The sequence below is a fragment of the Dermacentor variabilis genome, chromosome 5, assembly GCF_050947875.1.
Source record: "Dermacentor variabilis isolate Ectoservices chromosome 5, ASM5094787v1, whole genome shotgun sequence".
NCBI lineage: Eukaryota > Metazoa > Arthropoda > Arachnida > Ixodida > Ixodidae > Dermacentor > Dermacentor variabilis.
This window is the reverse complement of record NC_134572.1, coordinates 147785088-147810917: the sequence shown is the minus strand read 5'-3', so window position 1 is coordinate 147810917 and position 25830 is coordinate 147785088. Positions and strand designations below refer to the sequence as shown.

General features: G+C 47.2%; 1 protein-coding gene across 1 annotated transcript in view; it reads left to right on the top strand.

Annotated features, from left to right (window-relative positions):
• LOC142581993 (uncharacterized) overlaps positions 1-25830 on the top strand; it is a 257321-nt gene that overhangs the window by 124307 nt on the left and 107184 nt on the right. The window contains exons 5-6 of the mRNA XM_075691427.1: positions 969-1023; positions 10523-10614. Coding sequence (XP_075547542.1) covers positions 969-1023; positions 10523-10614 — 147 coding nt within the window. The remainder of the gene's footprint in view (positions 1-968; positions 1024-10522; positions 10615-25830) is intronic.

Below are 25830 nucleotides of genomic sequence, written 5' to 3'. Positions count from 1 at the left end.
TCATCATCATCATCATCATCATCATCATCATCGATCATCATCATCATCTCAGGCTGCTCGCTGCTCCCTGTTTATCTGCTGCTCCTCGCTTTAATTAAACATTATTATTATTAACGCGACAGCGTTAAGGAGTTCGTGTCGCAGAAAAGCCGGTGTCGTCGGCGTCGGTGTCGGCGGCGTTGGCCGTGAGCGATAAATCCCAGCAGGCACTTCATGAATAAAAAACAACTTGCAAGATGGGCTGGGTGGGAATCGAACCAGGGTCTCCGGAGTGTGAGACGGAGACGTTACCACTGACCCACGAGTTCGATGCCTCAACGCGGTACAAAAGCGCCTCTAGTGAACGCGGTGTTGCCTTAGAAACGAGCTGTTTCTAAGGCTCAGGTGTGCGTCGCTTGCTCAGGCGCACATTTCGTTGTCGCGCCGAACGCTGCGTTGCTCGACGCTCACCGCGTCCGATGCGGGGCGCGTAGTCGCTGCGCCGTAGCCCATTGTCTTACACCCCTTGGCGGGTCGACGGGAACGCTGTCGCGTTCCAGTCTTGAAGGCGAAGCTTAAGCGTCCTCCGATTTTATTACTATTATTATTAATATTATTATTATTTGTATATATATATATATATATATATATATATATATATATATATATATATATATATATATATATATATATATATGCATCGATTGAGGTGAAACGCAACACGGCTTCGCTGCTCGTGCTTCTTCGCAGAGTCGAAAGGGTTATGAATTTTTATTGTCTCCAGTGTGCAGAACTAAAAAAGTTACTGCCTCCTAAGAATTTGTGCAATACTCAACAAATCACTTTTATTTTACATCATGTGTTGTGTCATCTGTTCATAATATATTTTTAGCATATGTCCCTTGGTGTGCCCACTGAGGTATAAAAGAGCACATAAACAGTTGTACAGCACAAATAACATTATTTGTGTGGTTTTTTTTTTGTTTCAGAGTGTAGCAAACGATGTATCGAGTAGCTGGATGAATATGGGTTCAAAGATAAAAGGTGAGTGCTGGTTTCCAAAATTAAGCAAACTTTCCTGATCCTTAGTATGGGCTGTTTACCACGCAGTCAGCCATGTTCGGGTAACTGGCAAGCTTGACGCTTATTCCATAGTCACAACACTGAAATGCGTTTTCAGTAAGTGATCTGTACTATATGCAGGCCTCAGGCTAACATAAAACTCTAGAAGCAAGGGGCTATATATTTGTTTATTTAGTTGTTTAATACATAATGTGGGTACGCGGCGCATGCAGGAAAGGCTAAAACTAGCAGAATGATATATGGAAAACAGCGTTTGACACAGTAGCACAAAAGTGCGAATACATTTGTCTAAAGCCAAGTGATTGTAGACACCCACGATGCACTGAAAAACTTAATTGTAGTTATTCATTCAACGTTTATTCTGAAGCAACGAGGCGCGTGGGTGTTTCTGTCCGTGAGCCTACCATAACTGCATTGCAAATATTCCAAGTTTGATTGCTTTGCAGACGCTACCTTGTTTTCACATCTTCACCTTTCAGGGACATGGGACCTTGCGTCTAGCTACCGTGGCTATATCTGCCGTACCATCAGGGTTAAAAAAACGGAAGGGGGGAAAGAAATCGACGCGGGCTAAAAAAATATTTTGAGGCTTAGCATCCCGAAGCTGCTGCGAATTAGAAGGGACGCAATAATGGAGAGCTCCGGATGAATTGTGGCCGCATGGGGTTATTGAACGCGCACGCAAAAAACGACACAAGCGTTGCTGATGTTCCGTCGTAATGTGGCAGGTGCTGGCGAAACGCTAAAGCCACCTTGTTACTACGGCGACTGCCATCGAATAAATGATTAAGCCGCTCAAAAATGTCGAATAACCAGGGATTTTCACGTCATGTCGAAGCCAACATCGGTTCCATTCCTAGCCTTGCAAGTTGATGGCTTCAATGAAACATGAATGTCGAATAACCGCGATTTGAGCATTGTGTCTTGTGCTTCGTTTGTATGATCAACAACACTGCAATGACCCCTTTCTGCTGTCTAGAATGCAAGCAATTCTCCTCTTCTGCAGAAAACAGGCCGCATTCATGCATTAGCTACTTTTCGTTATGTCAATGTAGAAAAAAGTGCTTTGCCGACTGTATTAAGGGGCACGCGCTGCATTAAGCGGACACGGCGTTATTGTACTGAATTGTCACAAGAAATAAGGTGTGCCAGGCAGTGGCGTAGCCAGAAATTTCGTTTGGGGGGGGGGGGGGGGGGACTCACATTGCAGCTCGGTCTCCTTCCTAAGGGGAAGCTCGGGTGCTCGTATCTAAATACATGTAGAAGGAGAATTCGTTTTTCTCGGCAACCGGTGCACCAAATTTGACGAGGTTGGTTGCATTTAAAAGAAAAACTTAAATTCTACTGACTGTTGTTTTCGAATTTTTCATTTGTGTTGGCAAGTCTTCATTGAAAATTCACCAAAATGGCAAATTTTCAGAAATCTAAATTATCAAGTTTAGAACTATGCAACTCAGCAGTGAAAAATGATATCACAATTCTGTGAACCGCACCTAATAGTAAATCTACAGCGGACAAAATTTCTTTGTTATACTTGAATCTCAAGAAATTTAGCATTAGGGAAATACGGCTTTCGCAGAATGCTTGTACACAAGGTAACCAATTCACGTAAGCTACGAATTGACACACCAAATTTTTCCGCTTTGAGTGTTATAATAGATGCCGTTTACTGAACAGCGACATGTGTGCTTGATGCAGAGCTATTAGATTGTACACGTCGTGCCTCTATTTCTTGTTTTTTAACTGTCGAGTTTTTCAAGATATTTAAACAACGTTCAGGCCTAAATCGAAATTCTGCCTCCAACAGACACTAGAATTTAACTTTCTCTCTCAAATGCAACACATTTTATTAAAATCGATGCGGGGGTTTTCACAGAAAAGCGATTCTGCGTATTACATGTATTTGATCATGATATGTAGTCTTTATTGGACATGTATTTGATTAGGGCGCGTCGGAGTTGGGCGCGAGCTAAAGCTTCTTCTCAAACAATTTGTCTGGGGATCAAACACATGAATATTAACTGAATTGTCATTGCTAAAGATGCAGCAAACGGATTCTTGAATGCTACGCACTGTCAAAACAAGTAAAATAGGTACTCTTTCATAAAAAAATATACTTGTATGTGCCAAAAATTGTGCCCAAAGTAAGCGATATCAATGCTTCCATGTTTTTTTTTCTTTATTTAGTAAGTACATAAAATATCACACGAAATTTAGAACTATATCAGTTCGAAACCAGCAAGGCAGTGCATACCACTGATATGAAAAAATTAAAGGCCATGAAATTAACAAGCTGAGGACAAATATTGTAATGAAACTTTGTCATTCAAGAACTGTCTTTAGATCCTTGTGCATATGCAACGGCCAGTGAAAAATCTCAATGACGCTGTCATTTGTTCCAATGTATGACGCAGGAGCAGCTGTCATCGGTCGTGTATCGTGAGTAATTGCACCGAAATATAGTCGCAACATAGAGCACATATAAAAAGCAGGAGTTCTGCAAAATATATCAGGGCGAGTCAAATGAAAGTCAGCCAATGCGAATATATGACAAACTGGGTACCTTATTTAAAAGTAGTCTCCATGATCATTTATACATTTGCCCCGTTGTCTAACTAGTCACGTGATTCCCGTGTCATTAAATTTCTTGGGTTGCTGCTTCAAAAAGTCTGCAACTGACTCTTTCACGTCATCGTCTGACACGAATCTGGTTCGCTTGAGCTGTTTCTTTTTTCAAATGCTCCGAAAAATGGAAGTCGCAAGGCCACAGGTCTCGGCTGTATGGCGGATGTTGCAGCGTTTCCCACTTGAACATTGCCAGTTCTGCATTAACCACATCAGCGACGTGGAGACGGCATTGTCGTGGAACAAGATGACCCCATTCGTCAATTTTCCACGTAGTTTCTTCTTGATTGTGACACGCAGCCGATCTCGCGTTTTACAATAACGAAACATTGTTAGCCTCTCAAGATTTAGCAAATTTTACCAGTAATGGCCCCTGACGATCGAAAAAGAAAGTCAACAACACCTTCCCGGCGGAAATGACGGCCTTTCCTTTCTTGGGGGTGGTGAATTCGAATGTTTCCACTGTAAGCTTTGCTATGGTGTTTCAGGCTCGTAAAAGTGGCACCATGGTTCGTCCCCGATCACAATTGGAGACAAGAAATCGTCACCCTTATTGTGATGCCGGATACGATGAGTCAAGGCAGCGTTGCACTTCTCCGTGTTCTGGCGGTAGTTCAAAATCTTGGGCAACCATTGCGCACACAAGAGCAGATAACCGAGATGTTCATGAATTATGGCTTGAACCAAACCGTGACTGGTGTTCACACGCTCTGCCAGTTCATCGATGCTTATCCTCCGTACTTGTCTCATCACCTCATCAACCTTTGCAATCTTCTTAGGGGTGACTGCACGATGGCTTTGGCCCGGCCTTGGATCGTCTTTGCAACTTTCACGTCTTTCTTTGCACCGTTTGCCCGAAGGCTTCACAGTGGCCAATGAAATGCAGTGTTCAACGTACACGGCAGCCATACGGTGACTAATTTCTTTTTGGGAAATACCTTCAGCTGTCAAAAACCTCAGCGCACCAAGCTGCTCAACATTTAGAGCACCCATTATGTCGCGCAACCATGTTCAACCCAGTGTATGAGAGCATTAAACAACCTTGATACCCCCACACCTGTGTGTCACTTTTGTAATAGAGAGATGCATCTGTGTCACGTGCATGCCTCGCAGATAATGGACCGAACAATTATTGCGCTGGGTGGGTTGGCTCACTTTCATTTTACTCGCCTTCGTACATTAGAAATGTGAAGATATAATGGAATATACAAATGCGAAGATACAGCTTGATAAAAGGCAAAGAAGTGTCACTGGAAACAAAGTTCACTGCACGTATACACAAAACCCCGCAACAAGATATTTAAGTATAAGTCTGCAATAAATCTACGTATCTAAAAAAGTCACTGTATACCATGCGTCAAACAAGGCAAATAAACATGTTGCACAATCAGAGATTCACATAATCCTAGATCCCACCCCCATTCCATCCACTCCCCCCGACGTATCGCGCGCGACGGAAGGCGGCGCGCTTGCTCCCCACTTTTCTCTTTTGCGCACATAAGACTGGGCCACCATCGTCGTCTCACCCATTCCAGCGCCTCATGCCACTCCCTACGCTTTCACTCGCACATACAGCATGCGGCGTGCGGTCACGATGTTACCGCTCTTGGACTTTATACGAAACATGAGGGCGACGGCGACAGCAGGAATGAGCCTGGAGTGTCCATATAATCGGTATCGCAATACTATATAATAAGGCTATCCGGCAACTGAAGCGTCCCGTGGCCCATTACTGTCCGCAAAAGAAGAAGTAGCAAACTCGAACTTTCACCATACGACAATTCGCTGCGCCACCGCAATGTCTTTCCTTTTTCGTTTGTGGGGCCGGGGCATCGAAATGAAAAAGTGCAAAGTATGTTGGCCACAATCAAATCCCTACTTTGGGCACCTAAAGTAGCTACCGAAGGAGTATCGAAGAAAACGTGAGACGCTTGGTCCACCGAGAACCATACGCATACTGCTCGGTATCCTACACTGGCGAGACAACACTTTCCGGAGACGTTGCGCTCAAGCGAACGCAGTGCAATTCGTCGAGTTCCCGCACTGATGGCGGCGAGCGACGATAGTTTCTTTTTCTCGACAGCTAGCCAGAAAGTTCCCAAAACTCTGCGAGGCGAAAATCCACTCGGCCAGAGAAAAGCGAACGCGCACCGAAGTGCGCCGTGTGGTGGTGGGAGCAACACGAGAAAAATGCATGCGCTCTGGCTGGCTCTGGCAGCCGCGGGTAGGGTAGCGAGGACAAAAGAAATGAAGAGGCTCAATGTGTCCTCGCGAATAAAAGTCGAAGTAGAAAAAGTAAATAAGAACATGGTTACCTTTGCTGACTTTAGTGTCTTGACATAGATGCTTTCGCGTAGGTGAAAAAAAAATGTTATTTTTTATGTATCATGACTGCACAAATGAACCACCACAACGCTTCGTCAAGTCGTATCTCACTGCGTGTTTTCTCAACTTGTCTGATAGTGCGTTGATTTGGCTTGTCTCGTTGCATGGTCCGATAAAATACTTTAGAAAAGTCAATGCACCTTTGGCGTCCAATATTTATAGTAACACCAAACCCACAAAGTTCCGCAATTGAAAATCTAAAGCACCACTTTGAAAATGTCAATGCACCTTTCACAACAAAAGTTTATGAGAACTTTATACCCATAAATTGCGGAATTGACATCCATGAACTGCGTAGATTTCGCGGCCTCCGCAAGATGCCGCTGCGAGCTCGTTCGCCATCAAAACGCCCTTGAAACTTTGTGCTCCGATGGGGCTTCTTGCGTTATATGACTCCCGGTGCATGAGCGCTGCCGCGAAATCGAGCCCGAGATCGCAAAGTTCGCGCTGAAATGTCTTTTCGAGCGTGAAAAAGACTTGAAGGAAAAAACCAGTCAAAAAAACACAAAGGACAAGAGAAGTTTGTCGTTTTGGTGTGAACTTCTTCTCTAGTCCTTTGTGTTTTTTCACTGGTTTTTTTTCCTTCATGTATGTACCGACAGGCCCGGATTTCAACCCTTGTGAAAAAGACATTCTAGAGAAAATTCAGAATGAAGATGGCCCCGGGGATTGCTTGGGTGGGTGGTGCATGGACAGCACGAAAAAGTTTCAGGAGGGGGGGGGCTGAAGCCCGATAACCCCCCCCCCCCCCGGCCACGTCCCTGGTACCAGGAAGCGCTTGCAAGCAGGTGAGATACCTGATTATCTAAAAAAATGAATCCTGCAGATTACTCGAATGCGTCTGCCTTCGTTATGTCAAGTGCCCAATATATACATAAGTGTTAAAAGCATACGATCTTCTCCTAGCAACTTAAGTATGATTTAGGGTAATATCCGCTTCTGTGTATGCGATCTGAAAACATGCTGTACATTCATGCAGTTGTGTTCATGCTTACATAGACACATAACATATTTTTCAAAGGCGAATAAATTTTGTAGAATGCAGGAAAGTGCTCTGCACAGTTTGACTGTGGCTTTTTAACACAGCATGGGGACATATGTTCCAAGCTCTGAGAACAAAAAGTAAAAGACAAGCCACAACAGGAAATACAATAGCACAAGGGCAGTGTTCGTGCTTACAACTTTTAACATTTGAAACGAGGATAACACGTGAACTTGCACGAACTTCATGCAGTTGTTACCTAAAAAAGTTGGGCCTCTCAGATCGCCGTTTTCTCGTTCATTAAAAAAAGTTTTGTCTATAGCAAAATGATCTAAAATAGCAGACAAGTACATCAGGAACAAAAGACAGATACGTCCTAAACTTCACTATACTGACACGTATGCTGCAGAGAAGTTATATAATGAGTAAATTAGACAGCTAAGTTTTCGAAGCTCTAATGACAATGGAGGTAACTATGACTAGCATGAAAAAAGAAATGAATGAAAGTGCTGCCTAAAAATTTACGTTTTTGAATTGAAGAATTCTTCTGGAAGCAAAGGAACAGAAAATTTTTTGTCCTGCGAAGCACATTCCGTATACATGTCGCAGAGTTTGGGTGTTTACAGAGATATTCAAGTGAAGTTTCTTTATGTATACATTGAAAATGAGACACAAAATGCCTCTTAAAGTATGTATACCATATTGACATAACTGCTTTGCCATCTCCAATGCATCAGATATCCTTGCTATATGTTCACGATTATTTGTCTTGAAACTCCTGGACCTCTAGGCGATCGTCGTACCTGGAAGGAAAACGAAATTCCAGTAAATGTTAGGCAATCCGAAAAACTATATCACCTTGGCCTATGTTTTTCTTAATAGCTATTCAAGGCCAATGTAGTATTACCTTGGACGAAACAGGTCTCAATATTAACCGCAAAATTCTCGGGCTGCGAGATAACGATCCGCAACCTTTTATGTCCCTGGCTTCATTGTGAGAACGAGGGTCGTATTCAATTCTTTTCGGAACGGGGCAGTCTCCGACTATTTGAAACGACTTCACTTTCGCTCGACATAATAATGCATCTTCACTGCGTGCACGTGCCATTAAAGTAGTGAGTTTCTTCGATTTTGTGACATCGCGTGACAGACTAGCAAGCTACCCGGGGCTCCAAACACATTTTCGCCAATTGCTGGAGGCTAATGGTCAGAAAGGTGTAGAATCAGAAAGAAGCCCTTTCATTTTGGGCCCCCGAATCGTTAATAATCAGCAAGTACACGTCACCTTGTGATCGCGTGGTCTCGCAGTTTCCGTGGCGCCTCCAGACAGGCAGGGGAAGCTAACGTGGCCCCAGCAATGTGTGACAAATTGAGGAGGTCCGGCGAAGGATTGAAACAGAAAGATATTGGCGTAACTTTAAGTTTTTGGAGCCTTGTTCGCCTTGCGCGAGAGAAAGTGAGTCGCTCTCGTGTTGTTCCCAAAACATACCAACAGCACCTCTGGCATTTTCTGCGCTGCTGAAGCCTTTGGCGTTGAGAAAACTGAGTATCGTCGGAGGACTGATTTTATGTTGTGTTTATTGGTTAGATTGGCAAGTACAATTCTCTTAGCGAGTTTTCTTGTGCCGGTCGCTCATTGTTAGAGTTTGTCATCCCCTTTTAAAGCTGAACATGCCGAAGGAAGAAATTTGGGAGACCAGGCAAGAAACTTTTTATATGCAAAGAAGAAAAGCGGTTGCATATAAAGGTGCTAAAATAGACAAGCATAAAAGGGACACTAAAGGTTAGTATTAAATCAACGTGGACTGTTGAAATACCATCCCACAAACATCGAAACACTTTTTTCGTGCGAAGAAGAGACTTAAGAGAAAATGCGTTCTGAAGCGTCCGCGTACGTCTAGTGCAATTCAAATCACCCGCCCTCCGATCGAGGAGTATTGCCGTCATCGTCTCATAATGAGGTTGCGCCGTCGGTGAGTAAAACGGCTCCCGCAGACGGCGCTAAGGCTTTTCTGCACGAAACGCAAACGCGCGGCCAGAAAGAGCCAAGGCAGAGCTGACAGCAGCGCGAAAGCGGTACTATGGTGGCTGTCGGAAGGGAAAGCGCACGACGATAAGCTGGTTCTTTATTTTATGACGCCAACTTCGACGCTCGTTGCAATGGATGACCCACAACGACAGATTAGCTCGCGATGCTGGGCTCGAGTTCAGCAATTTAAGCCCTGATGAACGTGACCTGCTGTTGAGGGCTCGCGCTGCCAGCGTCGTTGCGTACTACTACGACGACGACCTGCTTCGAAAGGCACTCCACGCGACTATGGTGATAACGCGACTTCAGTAAGTCGGCGTTGAACTCGTAATCCTCTGGACGAATGTGCAGCGAGCACACTACGTGATTTTTCTGCTCTTTGCCAGCGCGCTGTGGCAGAGGTACGGCACTTAACCACTTCGAACGGAGAGGTTCACTCGTTGGCACACAGTGATAAGTAACGTTGGATTCGCCGCTGCAACTGCCCTTGGCCAAGTTCCGCGGACCATTCGCGCATCCCACGACATCACATGGACGTGGCATTCTCGTTGCTTGTTCCAAATGTAAGCTTCGCGAGCCAGCAGGACAACCGCAGCACGACGCGATAAAGAAACAATTGAAACTCCAAAGCGCGCGCGGTGCGAAGTCGAGCGCGCAGAGTCGAGCGAAAACGATACCTTTCGATCACCCATACTATTCAAGGATAACGTCAAAATGTTCTTTTTCCTTAGAATCGAATAGAAGTAGACAAGTAGTATTTTCTTCCGTCTTATAATCTAATGAGATAATCTTTTTAATACGAGTAGGTGAGTACTAGTGACATAAATTATGATGAGGAGTGCTTTCGTCATCGGGCTAGTACCGGAATGTCGCTGGGGGGTCTCAAATCGTGTCATGCATTCTCGGTTACTAAAGCTCTGTTTGCGATTATATTGACGCCTTAGACGTTCTAGAGCATTGATTTATCACCTTAACTTGACTTTCTGGTAACCTTTAGTGTCCCTTTAAACTACAGTTGTTCTGCAAATTTTGTTGTTATTACAGGAAAATATTTGCTGCTTATTTCATCGTTGTGGCCATTCGCGCTATGAGAGAAGCAGGCGAAAGTTTATAAACATGTTTTTCATCTTCTATCAAACATGATAAACCGGTCTAGACACGCAGGAACCGCCAGGCATTCATATTCATTTTTGTTTTTGAGGTTAACTCGCACCAAGCTAAGGTCCAGAGTCCAAACCAAATGCAACACAGTTTTCGTTCTACACGGTTCAAAGCACTTATGATTTCGGCTGCTTACCGATAATATCTTTAAACAAAACACATGGCACACCTGCTATTTGTCAAATTTAATGAAGACACAACACAGAGACGGCAAAAGCTCGTTTTGGGAAGCAACGTAACATGAATATGATTGTCTTAATTGTTTCTTATTTTTTCAGCCTCTGATTATCTATTCAAAATTTGGACAAGGAGCGACGTTATACTGTCAATACATATGAGTGAAGAAGTAGAAAACGACTATTACAGGCTGGTAAGTGCATGTATTGCATATTTATTTGATGTTTCAGGCGTTTCGAAATATTTGTTGAATGATCTGAGACTTAAATAGCTGAAGAGATTCTTCAAGTTAGTTTTCTTTTTCATTAGCGCTATGCATGCCTGTTTCAAGCATGGAAGAAGAAGAACAAAACTTTATTGGTAGAAAGAACTTCGTTGCCCCTAAAACGGGGTAACGCCGTGTGGTCGGGCCCCTATTCAAAGGCACCGCTGGCCCTCGCCATCCTTTCTGCCCTCCGGACGAGCCTGAGCTGATCCCCGAGGGCGGAGCTGGATAGCAATGCCTCCCACCTCGCTCTCGTGTTATTATCTTCTTGTTCTTCTGTGTGAGCTGTGCACTCCCATGTGATGTGGTAGAGCGTTGGTGTGCTGCCACACCACGGGCATATGTCCTTGTATGCTGTTGGGTAGTATATGTGCAATTTATGTAGGTTTATGTATGTGTCCGTTTGGAGCCTGCGTAACGTCGCTGAGTCCGCGGCTAAAAGGTTCCTATGTGGGGCTGGGTAGAGCCTTCTGAATTCCCTGTAGTGTTGCAAGATCGCTTTATAACTTGGATCGATTGGTGTCGGGTCCTCCACCATGTTGCCATGGGCAGCTCGGCAATTAGTGAAACCTCGAGCCGCCTCATCTGCATGGAGGTTCCCAGTAACACCCTCGTGTCCCGGGGCCCATGTTATCGTTTGGGCGTACCTGATATCAAGGTCTGTTGATTTCGGTAAGTATCCGGCGTGCCCTCGCGCCGATTTGTCCCATCTGATAGTTCCTACATGCGGCCTGAGAATCTGTGATTATTGTTAGTGGAGCATTGCGCTCTATGCCTTCTCTTATAGCTAAGGCGATGGCTATCTCTTCGGCTTCTAAAATGGTTGCTCGGGAAACCGAAGCACAGGCCGTGATTTTCCCTTTATGGTTTACGACAACTGCCACCATGTTCTTTGCGTTGGCCCGATATGGTGAAGCATCCGTGAATCGTGCAGTGTCCAAGTATTTTGTAGTTTTGTCTATGTATTCTGCTCTAGCTTTTCTCCTTCCTGCGTGTAATGTCGGATCCATGTTTTGTGGTATTGGTGATACCCCATATGAAGCTCTAATCTGGCAGGGTAGACTTCTGGCGTTTTGGTATATTTGTATGCATTCTCCAAGGCTGATTCTTTGAAGAAGAGCTCTGCCGACTGTCGTTTGCGCCAATCGAGTCCTCTGCGCTGAGTTGGGCTTCAGCCAGCTCAAGACATGTATTGGGGAGGCCGAAGCCTAGAAGCTTCTTATTTGAAGTGTTGCGTGTCAACCTCAGCGCTGTCTTATATGCCATCCTTATTATTGTATCAGCCTTTTCTTCTTCCTCCCTGTTCATGGTATTGTAAGGTAGGGAGCACATTAGTCTGCTAATGACCAGGCTTTTCACCAGTCTGAGGGTGTCTTGTTCCCCCATTCCTGTCCGATTATGAGCCACATGGGCTATCATCCGGTTAATTTGTTGCGTTGTTTTTCTGATCATGTTTAAAGTGTGCAAACATCTGACATTAGATTGCAGCCACATCCCCAACACTCTTACTGTTGACCTCTCAGGAATAATTTTCCCTTCTAGCCTGATCTCGAGTTTGAGTCTCGGGTCAGTTCTTTGTTTTTTGGTTTTTGTGAGGCGAATGAGTTCTGACTTCTCCGCAGAGCACTGCAGTCCTCTTTGTTGCGTATAGTTTTCTATTATATTGTCTGCCCGTTGGAGCTTTTCCTCCTTCTCTCCCAAGTTGCCCTTGGTTATCCATATTGTCACGTGGTCGTGACGTCAAAGAACACAGTAGCAAAACTGTGAAAGGCAAAAACTAGCTTTTATTGGGCGAACCTGTGCCCACAAAACAGGCTACACTTAAAGCACAACGAGAGCGGCGAACACAGTCGGCGATCGTCGTAAAATCTGATCAGCGAGTCAAGCGCGTCGGCTTTTATACAGCAGTCGTCGAATGTTCCAGACTAATCGTTCGGACCCGCGTACCTTCCACAAAGTTCTACACCATTCGCGTCACACGATGAAATCAGATAACACAACGTTCGGCGACAACAGATAGACGGGTAGAAGTATCTATAACTTTCCAGAAACTTCGGATACATGCAGGCGCGTCCCGCGCTGTGCGATTACATTTGTTAGGTGGCGAAACGTGGTCGCCCGATAAAGATAAGTACACGTGTCAATACCCCCCCCCCCTCTTAAAAAAAGCATCGACCCGATGCTGCATACAAAGGAAATAAGAAAAACACCCGTAGCAAAGAAAACAACAAAATAAGGAAGTTCGTCAGCGTCCGTAAAAGGGTTTCACACGCACCACGTGGACCACTTCAGATCGTGCGCGGCGCCTCTGTGAATGCGAAATTCCGTCTGGCACGACCTCATAGTCCAGTGCGCCAATACGTCGAATGACCTTGTAGGGTCCGAAATAGCGGCGCAATAGTTTCTCATTCAGTCCTCGTCGGCGTATCGGTGTCCAAACCCAAACTCGGTCGCCGGGCTGGTACTCGACGAAGCGTCGTCGGAGGTTGTAGTGTCGGCTGTCGGTCCTCTGTTGGTTCTTGATCCGCAGGCGGGCGAGCTGTCGGGCTTCTTCGGCGCGCTGGAGATAGCTAGCGACGTCAGCATTCTCTTCGTCAGTGACGTGGGGCAGCATGGCGTCGAGCGTCGTCGTCGGGTTCCTGCCATAAACCAGCTTAAACGGCGTGATCTGTGTTTTTTCTTGCACCGCCGTGTTGTAAGCGAAGGTTACATACGGCAGGACCGCGTCCCACGTCTTGTGCTCGACGTCGACATACATTGCTAGCATGTCGGCAGGGCCTTGTTCAGGCGCTCCGTGAGACCATTCGTCTGCGGATGGTAGGCAGTTGTCCTCCTGTGGCTTGTCTGGCTGTACTGCAGAATGGCCTGGGTGAGCTCTGCTGTAAAAGCCGTTCCTCTGTCGGTGATGAGGACTTCTGGAGCACCATGTCGCAGCAGGATGTTCTCGACGAAAAATTTCGCCACTTCGGCTGCGCTGCCTTTTGGTAGAGCTTTAGTTTCAACAAAGCGGGTGAGATAGTCCGTCGCCACGACGATCCACTTATTCCCGGATGTTGACATCGGAAACGGCCCCAACAAATCCATCCCAATCTGCTGGAATGGTCGGCGGGGAGGTTCGATCGGCTGTAGTAATCCTGCTGGCCTTGTCGGTGGTGTCTTGCGTCGTTGACAATCTCGGCATGTCTTGACGTAACGGGCGACGTCGGCGGTCAGACGCGGCCAGTAATACCTTTCCTGTATTCGCGACAGCGTCCGGGAGAACCCGAGGTGCCCAGCGGTTGGATCGTCGTGTAGGGCGTGCAGTATTTCTGGACGCAGCGCTGACGGTACAACAAGAAGGTAGCTGGCGCGGACTGGTGAGAAGTTCTTCTTTACGAGCAGGTTGTTTTGTAGCGTGAACGAAGACAACCCGCGCTCAAATGACCTAGGGACAACGTCGGTGTTCCCTTCCAAATACTCGACGAGGCCTTTTAGCTCCGGGTCTGCTCGTTGCTGTTTAGTGAAGTCTTCCGCGCTTATTATCCCAAGGAAGGCGTCGTCGTCCTCGTCGTCTTGCGGCGGGGGATCGATGGGGGCGCGTGATAAGCAGTCGGCGTCGGAGTCTTTTCTTCCAGACTTGTATATTACCGTGACGTCATATTCTTGTAGTCTGAGGCTCCACCGCGCCAGCCGTCCTGAAGGGTCCTTTAAGTTAGCTAGCCAACACAACGCATGGTGGTCGCTGACGACTTTGAATGGCCTGCCATAGAGGTAAGGGCGGAATTTAGCTGTAGCCCAAATGATGGCGAGGCATTCCTTTTCAGTCGTAGAATAATTGCTTTCCGCTTTTGACAGCGACCGGCTAGCATACGATATGACCTGTTCAAGTCCTTCTTTCCTCTGGACTAGGACGGCACCGAGGCCTAGGCTACTGGCGTCGGTGTGGATTTCGGTATCGGCGTCCTCGTCGAAGTGTGCAAGTACCGGCGACGACTGCATCCGTCGTTTGAGTTCTTGAAATGCCTTGGCCTGCGGCGTTTCCCACTTGAACTCGACATCACATTTGGTTAGATGTGTTAGCGGCTCCGCGATGCGTGAAAAGTCCTTGACAAAGCGCCTATAGTAGGCACACATGCCAAGGAATCTGCGCACTGCCTTCTTGTCGGTTGGCTGCGGGAATTTTGCGATGGAAGCTGTCTTCTGTGGGTCGGGGCGTAGTCCTGATTTGCTGATGACGTGGCCTAGGAACAAAAGCTCATCGTAAGCGAATCGACACTTTTCCGGCTTCAGAGTGAGCCCTGATGACCTGATGGCCTCTAGTACTGTCACAAGCCGCCTCAGGTGATCGTCAAAATTTCCGGCGAAGACGACGACGTCATCCAAGTAAACGAGACAGGTCTGCCACTTCAATCTTGCTGAAACCGTGTCCATCACGTGCTGGAACGTTGCAGGCGCCGAGCACAGTCCAAATGGCATAACCTTGAACTCATAGAGGCCGTCTGGCGTGATGAAGGTGGTCTGTTCGCGATCCCTTTCGTCGACTTCTATTTGCCAATAGCCAGACTTGAGGTCCATTGACGAGAAGTATTTAGCGTTTCAGAGCCGATCCAGTGCGTCGTCTATCCGTGGGAGGGGGTAGACGTCCTTCTTCGTGATCTTGTTCAGACGACGATAATCGACGCAGAAACGCAGGTTTCCGTCCTTTTTTTTCACCAAGACTACAGGAGATGCCCACGGGCTTTTGGACGGCTGAATGATGTCGTCGCGCAGCATTTCGTCGACTTGGTGCCTTATAGCTTCACGTTCTCGCGTCGAAACTCGGTATGGGCTCTGGCGGAGAGGTCGAGCGCCCTCTTCGGTTATTATGCGATGCTTTGCGACTGGGGTTCGTGGAATCCTTGATGACGTCGAAAAGCACTCTTTGTATTGTCGGAGTAGACTTCTGAGCTGTTGTTGCTTAATCGTGGGGAGACTTGGATTTATGTCGAAGTCTTGCTCGGGAACTACGGTCGTCGGGGTAGATGCGCCAGAATCAGAGAGGAGAAACGCATTGCTGTTTTCCAGAATTTCCTCGATGTATGCGATCGTCGTGCCCTTGTTGATGTGCTTGAACTCCTGGCTGAAGTTTGTCAGCAACACTTTCGTGTGTCCTCCGTGCAGTCGAGCGATCCCTCTTACGACGCAAATTTCACGGTCTAGCAGTAGACGTTGGTCGCCTTCGATGACGCCTTCTACGTCAGCGGGTGTTTCGGTACCGACCGAAATAAAAATGCTGGAGCGAGGCGGGATGCTCACGTGATGTTCGAGCACACTCAAGGCGTGGTGACTACGAGGGCTCTCCGGCGGTATCGCATGATCTTCCGAAAGCGTTATTGACTTCGACTTCAGGTCGATGACTGCGCCGTGTTGATTGAGGAATTCCATGCCCAGAATGACGTCTCGTGAACACTGTTGGAGGATAACGAAGGTGACAGGGTAAGTGCGGTCGTGGATGGTAATTCTTGCTGTGCACATTCCTGTCGGCGTAATCAGGTGTCCTCCAGCGGTCCGAATTTGAGGGCCTTCCCATGCAGTCTTAACCTTCTTCAACTGGACGGCGATGTGTCCACTCATGACTGAGTAATCGGCACCTGTGTCGACTAAGGCGGTGACTGCGGGGCCGTCTAGAAGCACGTCGAGGTCGGTGGTTCTTTGTCTTGCGTTGCAATTGGGTCTTGGCATCGGATCACGGTTGCGTCGAGTTGAACTGAAGCTGGTACGTCGCGACGTCAAGTCTTCTTTCGTCGGTGTAGTCTTGGCTTCCTGATTTCGTCGGGACGGCGGCGTGTCGTTATGTCGTCGAGGTAGTTTCGTCGGTGTCTTCGTCGGCGGCGGAGGATCTTCGTCAGTTCGACGAACAGCAACCGCACCTCCATCGGTTGCTACTTTTAGTTTTCCGGATATGGGCTCGCTGACCGGCCCCGGACTGGGCCAGTGTATGGTCGGCGCTGCGGCGACAGGTAGCGGCCTGGTGATGGCGAACGGGACGGCCGTCGAGGGCTCCACTGAGTAGCGGCGAGGTAGTCGGCGATGTCGCGTGGGCGCTCTCCAAGCTGTGGACGCGGCGCGTTGACGGCGAACCCTCTCAGTCCCAAGTCGCGGTATGGGCATCGGCGGTAGATGTGCCCCGCTTCTCCGCAGTGGTAGCAGAGCGGGCGGTGGTCAGGAGCGCGCCAAATGTCCGTCTTCCTCGCGTAGGTGCGCTGGGCGACGGGTGGTCGCGCTGGCGCTGGCGGCGGCGGACGACGGAACTGCGGCGTGACAGGGCCCTGGCGCGGTCGCGGAGGGGGACTTGACGGCGTGCGACGGCGGCGTAGGTCATCGCTTGCGACTCAGGCTGGGGCGATACAGGGGCTACTCCAAGTTGTTGTTGGAGCTCCTCACGCACGGCGTCGGTTATCGAAGCCACTTGAGGCTGTGATGGTGGGAACAGCTTTTGTAGCTCCTCCCGCACGACCGCTCGGATAGTCTCGCGCAGGTCGTCGGTGGCCAGTGATTGAACTCCGGCGTAGTTTGTCGAGTTTGTGCGGCGGTCGAATTGCCGGTTTCGCATCTCGAGTGTCTTCTCGATGCTGGTGGCCTCGCGAAGAAACTCGTCGACGGTCTTCGGTGGGCTTCGTACCATTCCGGCAAAAAGTTCCTCCTTCACACCACGCATCAGCAGGCGGACTTTCTTCTCCTCGGGCATTTCAGGGTCGGCGTGGCGGAAGAGACGGCTCATTTCTTCCGTGTAGATTGCGGTCGTCTCATTAGGTAGCTGCACCCGGGTTTCTAATAGCGCTTGGGCTCGTTCTCGGCGTACGACGCTTGCGAATGTCTGCAGGAAGCCGCTTCGGAAAAGTTCCCAGGTCGTTAAGGCGGCTTCTCGGTTCTCAAACCACGTCTTGGCCGCGTCTTCCAAAGCGAAGAAGACATATCGCAGTTTGTCGTCGCTGTTCCAATTGTTAAAGGTAGCGACTCTCTCGTACGTCTCAAGCCAGCTTTCCGGGCCCTCGAAAGTTGAACCGCGGAACGTCGGAGGCTCCCTGGGCTGCTGCAGCACGACGGGTGACGCTGGGGCTGCCATTGGGGTGGACTTGGTGGCCATCTTCCTAGTCGTATCAGGCAAAAGTCCGTGCTCCGGCGGCAGTCCTTGCAGCCTGCGGCTACCTCGCTGGTTCTTGGCGACGTTGGTGTCTTCCGAGTGCGGGCTTGGGTCACGGCTTTGTGGGGGCGTCCGATACATGAACGCAAAGCACCTCCACCAGATGTCACGTGCTCGTGACGTCAAAGAACACAGTAGCAAAACTCTGAAAGGCAAAAACTAGCTTTTATTGGGCGAACCTGTGCCCACAAAACAGGCTACACTTAAAGCACAACGAGAGCGGCGAACACAGTCGGCGATCGTCGTAAAATCTGATCAGCGAGTCAAGTGCGTCGGCTTTTATACAGCAGTCGTCGAATGTTCCAGACTAATCGTTCGGACCCGCGTACCTTCCACAAAGTTCTACACCATTCGCGTCACACGATGAAATCAGATAACACAACGTTCGGCGACAACAGATAGCCGGGTAGAAGTATCTATAACTTTCCAGAAACTTCGGATACATGCAGGCGCGTCCCGCGCTGTGCGATTACATTTGTTAGGTGGCGAAACGTGGTCGCCCGATAAAGATAAGTACGCGTGTCAATATCGTTATATCATCCGCGTATAGGGAATGATGGACGTCGGGGATTTCTGGGAGTTTTTTAGCTAGTCCAATCATGGCTATGTTGAAGAGTGTAGGCGAAATCACCGCACCCTGTGGCGTTCCTTTGTTAGGGGGATGGATGACTTCAAATTCATCGTTTCCTACTTTGATAACTGCTGTTCTCTGGTCGAGGAAGCTTCGGGTGTACTGGTACGTCCTTTGACCACAGCTGGTCTCTGCAAGTCCATCCAGTATCCCTTTGTGACTTACGTTGTCGAAGGCCCCTTTTATGTCGACAGCCATGACAATGAGTTCTCCTGCCTTGGGGACGTTCGTCAATACTTCCTCTTTTAAAAGCAGGAGTATGTCCTGTGTTGACAGATGTGGTCTGAAGCCAAACATGGTGTCAGGCATTAAGTTGTTTTCTTCAAGATGACGTTGGAGTCTAGTGTTTACTAATCTTTCGAACACCTTTCCTAGACATGATGTAAGAGAGATGGGCCTAAGGTTGTCTAAAGTAAATTTCTTCCCTGGTTTAGGAATCATGATTATCACAGCGTGTTTCCATTGCTGTGGTATTGTTCCTTTGACCCAATGGTCATTTATAAAGTTCGTAAGAGCTGTTATGTCTTCATCATTAATGTTTCTAATCATGACATTTGACATTTGGTCCGCCCCTGCCGCTGTGTTCCGTTTTGTACTGGCGATTGCCGCTCTAACTTCTGCCACCATGAAGAGTTCATCCATTTCTGGGTTTGGGTGTGCGGTGTAATCAGCTTGGTATGGGGGTATCGGGGCTTTGTTACCGAAGCATTTTCTATGGACTGCCTGAAGGAGTTCTTCTTTTGTGCCTGGGTACGAGTGTAGCAATCTCTCCAAGTTCTTTTGTCCTTCGCGTCTGGTTTTGAGCGGGTCAATCATTCCTCTGAGGATGTTCCATGTTTTTGCCGTCCCTAGGGTTCCACTAAGTGATCCGCAGAAGCGTTCCCTGTTGGCTGTTGTAAGTTGATTAGCGTATTCGTCGGCCTTCTGGGTTATTTCTTTGATTTTCATTTTGAGTTTGCGGTTGCATTTCTGTCGCTTCCATCTTTTGGTCAGGCTTCGTCTTGCATCCCACAGATGCAATAGGTGAGGGTCCACTTCAGGTGTTTTGTCCATCCTGGTGATGGTTTTGGTATGTTTCTGCTTTATATTTCGTATGCGTGCGCACCAATTATATAAATCATTTATGTCCGTGGTTTGTTCTTTAAGCGATTCTCTGTACGCCCGCCAGTCTGTTATTTTAGCTGTACCTGTTTGTTTGCGGATTTGAGCTGTGCGGATTGTGGTGCTTATAATGCAATGGTCACTTCCTAGATTTTCGAGGGTGTTGCACCACTCCGCATTTGGACAATTTTTGGTTATTGTTAGGTCCGGACTTGTGTCTGCGGAGATACTATTCCCTGTTCTTGTTGGCATTGCAGGGTCTGTTAGAAGTGTCATTCCGAGTGCTTCTATTTGTCCCATAATATTTTTGCCTTTATTGTTCTGGGTTGGATAACCCCAGCTTGAGTGCCTGGCATTAAAATCCCCAACTATCACTAGAGGTCTCCCCTTCGCCATTTTTGCTGTCTCTTGAAATAGTTTGTCGAACGTCGCTCTTTTCTGACTCGGCGGGCTGTAGACATTAATTATGAAGGCACTCTTTCCTCTGGTGCCTTTACATGTGATTTCTGTTATTATATGCGGAATGTCCGTTCCTTCTATGGATTTGTGACATATTGCTGTGACTTTCTTGTCGACCAATGTTGCGACCTTCCAGTTTTCACCTTCGGTATTGAAGGTTTCGTATACCTGTAATTTTGGGTTTGTTCCGGCTTCTTGCAATGCAATGATAGCTGGTGATCTTTTTTGTGCCATCACCAGCTGCGACAGTTGTCCCATTTTACGCCGGAACCCGCGGCAGTTCCACTACCATATTTCGCACTCTTCGGAAGCGTCCTTTTGATGTTTAGGCATTGTGTGTCGCCTGGGTCATGGCCGACAGGCCTGGCCTGTTGTATACTTTCTCTGCTTTTTCTCTTATGCTGCTGCCTGTGGCATGTTTTCTCAATGCTTTCGTAAATTCTATTTGTTCTGCCTGGATTTTCTTGTCCAGAGCTTCTAGTTTTCGATCTACCTGAATCATCACCTGCTCTATGATTGTGGGTATAACTTATTTTATGGTTTCTTTCAATATCGACAAGGTAATTATGGTGTCGCCTTTTAAATTCGGTAGTTTTTGTCCTTTCTGTCCTGTCTGGACTGGTTTAGGTTCTTGTTGTGGTTGCTGCATTTGTTGCTTTTTCAATTGCCTATTTTCTCTTTCTAGGTCTCCTATTCGCACTCGCATTAGCTCTAGTTCGTGTTCTAGGCGTGTGAGTTGTGTTGTTTGGTGTGGGGGTTGGGAGGCAATTGCTACCCAGCTCACCTTGTTTTTGCCTTCCTTGTTCACCGTCTTCTTGCTCTTCTGCTGTCGTTTTGTTGTTTGGCCCCTCTCTTGACCACTGTCCCTGCAATTGGAGCGGTCTCGAGACCTTGACCTGGATCGGGAACTGGATCGAGACCTGGAACGGGCCCCGTCTGGCGATGCAGAGCCCTCACGGTCCGTGCTGAACCAGCGTCTCTTGAGGATTCCGTTGGCTTGTGGTCGGCGTAGACGTTGCGACAGTGGTGGCCTGCCCCTTTGTAGGACTCTTTTGAGTTTCTTGGTGCACTCCGATGCCGCCGTGGGATGAGCCCCCCCGCACAGGGCACACTCTGGATCACAGGTGTGGTCCTCAGGAGGGTCCTTTAGCCAACAATTGCTGCACGCCTTTGCCGTGGGCGTTGGCCAAACATCCGTTCTATGTCCCTTGCTTTTGCACAGTTTGCAGTATTGTCTCGTGGGTTGATAAGGCACACAGGGCATTTCGCCACCGTAATAGTAGAGGATAATAATAATTTATGGGGTTTTACGTGCCAAAACCACTTTCTGATTATGAGGCACGCCGTAGTGGGGGACTCCGGAAATTTCGACCACCTGGGGTTCTTTAACGTGCGCCTAAATCTAAGCACACGGGTGTTTTCGCATTTCGCCCCCATCGAAATGCGGCCGCCGTGGCCGGGATTCGATCCCGCGACCTCGTGCTCAGTAGCCCAACACCATAGCCACTGAGCAACCACGGCGGGTAATAGTAGAGGATGCGTGGCACTATCGGTCCATCGAACATTATCATTGCGGTTTCAGACTTGCCGAGCATCCGGGCTTGGACGATTGTCACTCCTTGAGTGCGCACTCGGAGATGACTTAAAACTTCATCTTCTGGGGTTTCGCGTTCCAGTCCGTGTACCACTCCTTTAAGGTACCCTTCAGGGGTGGTTATGTATGTGTTCATAGGATGTTTAGTGCCATTGAGCTCCAGAGTTTTGATCTTCACGATCTTCTCCGCCACTTGTTCGTATGGGGTACTTACAATGATTATGTTTGACCCGTTGCGGAGGCGAAGCAGAAATTTATCGCTCCTGCAGGTCTCCGGGTCGCCGCTTGCACGTTCTATCGCTCGCGCAACTTCGTAGATTTTAAGTTCTTTTACTAGCCCTGGCTTGGGACGCATGATAATTTTCATGTCATTTCTGGGCAGCGGCGCCGCGCGCGTTCAACGTCGGGCTCTTATATACGCTACGCCGCGTTTAGCTCGCTCTCCCGCAGGCGCCTTGGCGTTGCAGCTGCTGTTGCCCTCACCGCCGCCTCGAGCTCAGCCAAATCCACCTAGAAAAAAATCTAAGGCCTCCGCACGCCGGTGTGACGTCACGCTAGTCGAATGGGCCGGACAGTCTACGCCGTCGGCGTCTCCGCGCCTCGGTTCGTTGCGCTTGCAGTGTGTCTCTTTGCGCGTCGCGGATACTATGGCATGAGAAAATTAGTGCTGTCCTTAAAGTGACAGCAACCTATAAATTCAGATGCTTCGTTTCCAAAGCAAGACACGTATAGCTGACGCAAAAAAATAAAGGGGAGCAGCTGGTTCACCGCAGTCAACACCACCATAGAAAGCAGCATTCTTTCATACCGTCCTTAGATTACTTGATTTGCAACATTTTTGTTTTTTGCGTGTATCGCAACACGACCTGCCTTATTGTGCTTGTGATGTTTGGTCGGGACTAAGACAAGCAAACTGCATGCTGCTTAGTCACTCAACTTTAGACGGAACGAAAGAAAGAGGAAAACTGCATATTGAAGACACAGAATATACTTTATTCACAAATGATAAGAACTGCATTCAGAAACAAACATTTTAAATCTTCGATATACAATTATCATTCTCACTCTTGCATTGCGTAAAACAGTCCTCGCTAGACACACGAATATCGAGGTTAATTTTATTGCGAACATTTTATCATTATAGGGTCACGCACAACTAATTCTCAAATAAAATAAGCTTCCGTCTTTGTTGTACCATTTCTTGTGGTTATTTTATTTCCACCCGCCTTGTTTGCAGGCCTTATTGGTCTTCATAAAATACTGAGATAATGGTGAAAAGTAAGTAAAAAACGAGAGGCCTACTCTCAGTCCTAAAGGAAAACATACAATTAATGGATTGCGGTAGCATGGAGAGTTGGAATCATAAACAGGTAGCACAATACACTCAAATAACATTTGAATTGGCCAAAATGCTGGGCTTAAATTTTGATAATGTAGGCAAATAAGCCCTAGCTACGCTACAGGTTTCTTTTTACAAGGGTTCTGTCAACACAAACATACGTAGATGTTCAGCAAAACAGAGCTTCATGAATAAAAAATAAATAATGAGAAACATCTGAGACCTTCAAGGTCTGCAATTTTTGGTCGTTCTTGGCGTTGCATAATTTGTCGTTTTCTGTGCGGCACAAGTTATTCAGCAGGGTATTCGCTGCAGCACTTACAACATGCCCCATTACCTCCTGTGCAGGATGACCGAATTCACACACATCGACATCCTCAAAGTCATGAAGGGTAGCGAACACAAGGCCGACAAAAGCATCTTTCTACCTAGGGAGGCTGAAAAATAGTACGGCATATTCTGGTGTCCTGAGCTTGTCCAATATAATTTCAGTAAAGAGTACAGCATTAACTACAACTACTCGTGGAAACTTCAGGCCACCCCTTGTCATCTTCGTGATTAATGCATTTTCTAGGGTCATCTAGATCGACGTCTTGCATCACAAGGCTTTCACTGCAAGATGCGCATGTCAGCTTTTTTAGAGCTGCATGGGCACAATAGCCTGCAACATAGGTTAGTGCCGGTAGCCTTGACGTTTCTTTCTCAATGTCGGAGTCGGTCACAGTGACTTGAAACTGGCCGTTTCCTGAATGCACACTTGTCTCTAACGTGTTCGCGCTCGGTGCTAGTAGAATGTCCAAATCTGGCAGGTCCAGAACCTTCTGCAAACGCAATTTGTTTTCAGATTCATATATCTGCCTTATAGCCACGTGGTAATTGGCACCAGACAATTGCCGGTACTTTCCAAAGCGATCCACTAAGCTATCAGTTTGAAATTTGCCCAAAAGAACATACTCGAAATGAAGCTCTTTGAGACAGTATATGGCAAGTTCGTGCAAGGCATGGGTAGTGTGGCTGAAAGCTATGCGAGTTTCACGTGTCAAGCGGACATTGTCATGTTCGAGGCTTCTCCAGTGATCAAGCCATTGAACTATTCTTTCTAAGAATTCTAGTTGAGGACATGACGATGAAACTATTGGAGCTTGCAATTGATCTCGCAACCGCTGTCCTTTTCTTGGCGTCTTGACGTTAACAATGTTCCACCAAGTCAAAATGGTGTCGACATATTGAGAGGTTTCCTTTGCATGCTGGAACGTTGCAACACTGAGAGCAGCAACAGTAGATGAGTTAAAAATCTTTAAGGCCAGTTTAACGTTCTGCCGTTCCATGTTTGAGGGGTTCAGTGCCTTCAAAGTGAGCGTTGGTGCTAGCTTCAAGAGCTCATGCTTTTCAGCTTCGTGCAGCTGGCATAATACCTTGAAAGATGCTGTAAGTATCTTTGGTTCAGCCTCATCACTCTTCGGTTCAGGAAAGTACATGCATTTGCCAATCTTTCTTTGATTCAACCAGTTATTTCTTATACACTTTATTATGTGATCTGGGTCCACCCCAAAAAACAGGGGTCGTGATGGGTCAGCAGGATGCTGGTAAACAATGCTGACACTTGCCGGCTTAGCGAAGTAGGACATGGCTTTTCTGTTTATGGAGTTATTGTCCGAGATCACTGCGATTATTCTAAAACCAGATGCCTCTAGATCAAGGACAATCTTCCGAAGGAAGTCGTGCAGCGCCTTAGCATCGATTTGTGCCACAGGAAGGATGTGTACAACACCCTTGTTTGAAGAAAGCAGGCTCTGTATCATAAATACGTGGGCAGTTTTTGCTGCAGTCGATGAATTTACCGCAGCACCAGTAACCAACCCAGCCTTGTAATCAAAAAATGATTGAAGGTGAATCTCATCAATCAGTAACGTTAGTCTTTTCATGCTCTTTATATGTGCTTACAATACGCTTTGCATAGGAAAGAAAGCTACATTCTTGCTGCTCCGTTTCAGGGCGTACATCGTACGATGAACACAGTCTTCTGATCGTATCAGGATGCGGCATCTTAAGCTTCATCGAACTTCTCAGTAATCTATATGCATGAGGTGAAATTGTGAACAAAAGGCTATCAAAAACCAATAAATCGGGGGGATATCGGCCAGCATCATTCAAAACAAGATCAACTTGACTCTTCAAGAATTTAAGCACTTCCAAATGCCATTCTTGCAACTCGCATGCGAAATGTTTTCCACTTACTTCCTCTAGCAATGTCGAAACCAATGTCAGTAGATGACGGGCCTTTTCAGAACGCTCAGTGCTGATATCCTTACGTGTCTGTTTGATCATGTGTAACACACTTTTCAAATCTCTCAAGTCGCAGCATCATTCAAAACAAGATCAACTTGACTCTTCAAGAATTTAAGCACTTCCAAATGCCATTCTTGCAACTCGCATGCGAAATGTTTTCCACTTACTTCCTCTAGCAATGTCGAAACCAATGTCAGTAGATGACGGGCCTTTTCAGAACGCTCAGTGCTGATATCCTTACGTGTCTGTTTGATCATGTGTAACACACTTTTCAAATCTCTCAAGTCGCACAGCTTTTCAGGAACTAAAACATCACCGCACTTCCTCACACCCGTTTCACCAAAAAATACTTCGCACAGGTCTGTGGACACGGTCACCGAAGTACGGACTGCAGGAGCAGATTGAAGTGACAAGTCCAAAAAGAAAACCTTAGAGCCCTTGTTCAAACTGTCCGGAAGTCCGAACACTGAAAGCTTGGCAAGGCCTTCAGCAAGTCCGCAAAGCTACCAACCAGATTTTTGGCGTCCTCTTCTGCTTGGGTTTGCTGAGAAAGCATTATTGCTTTTTGC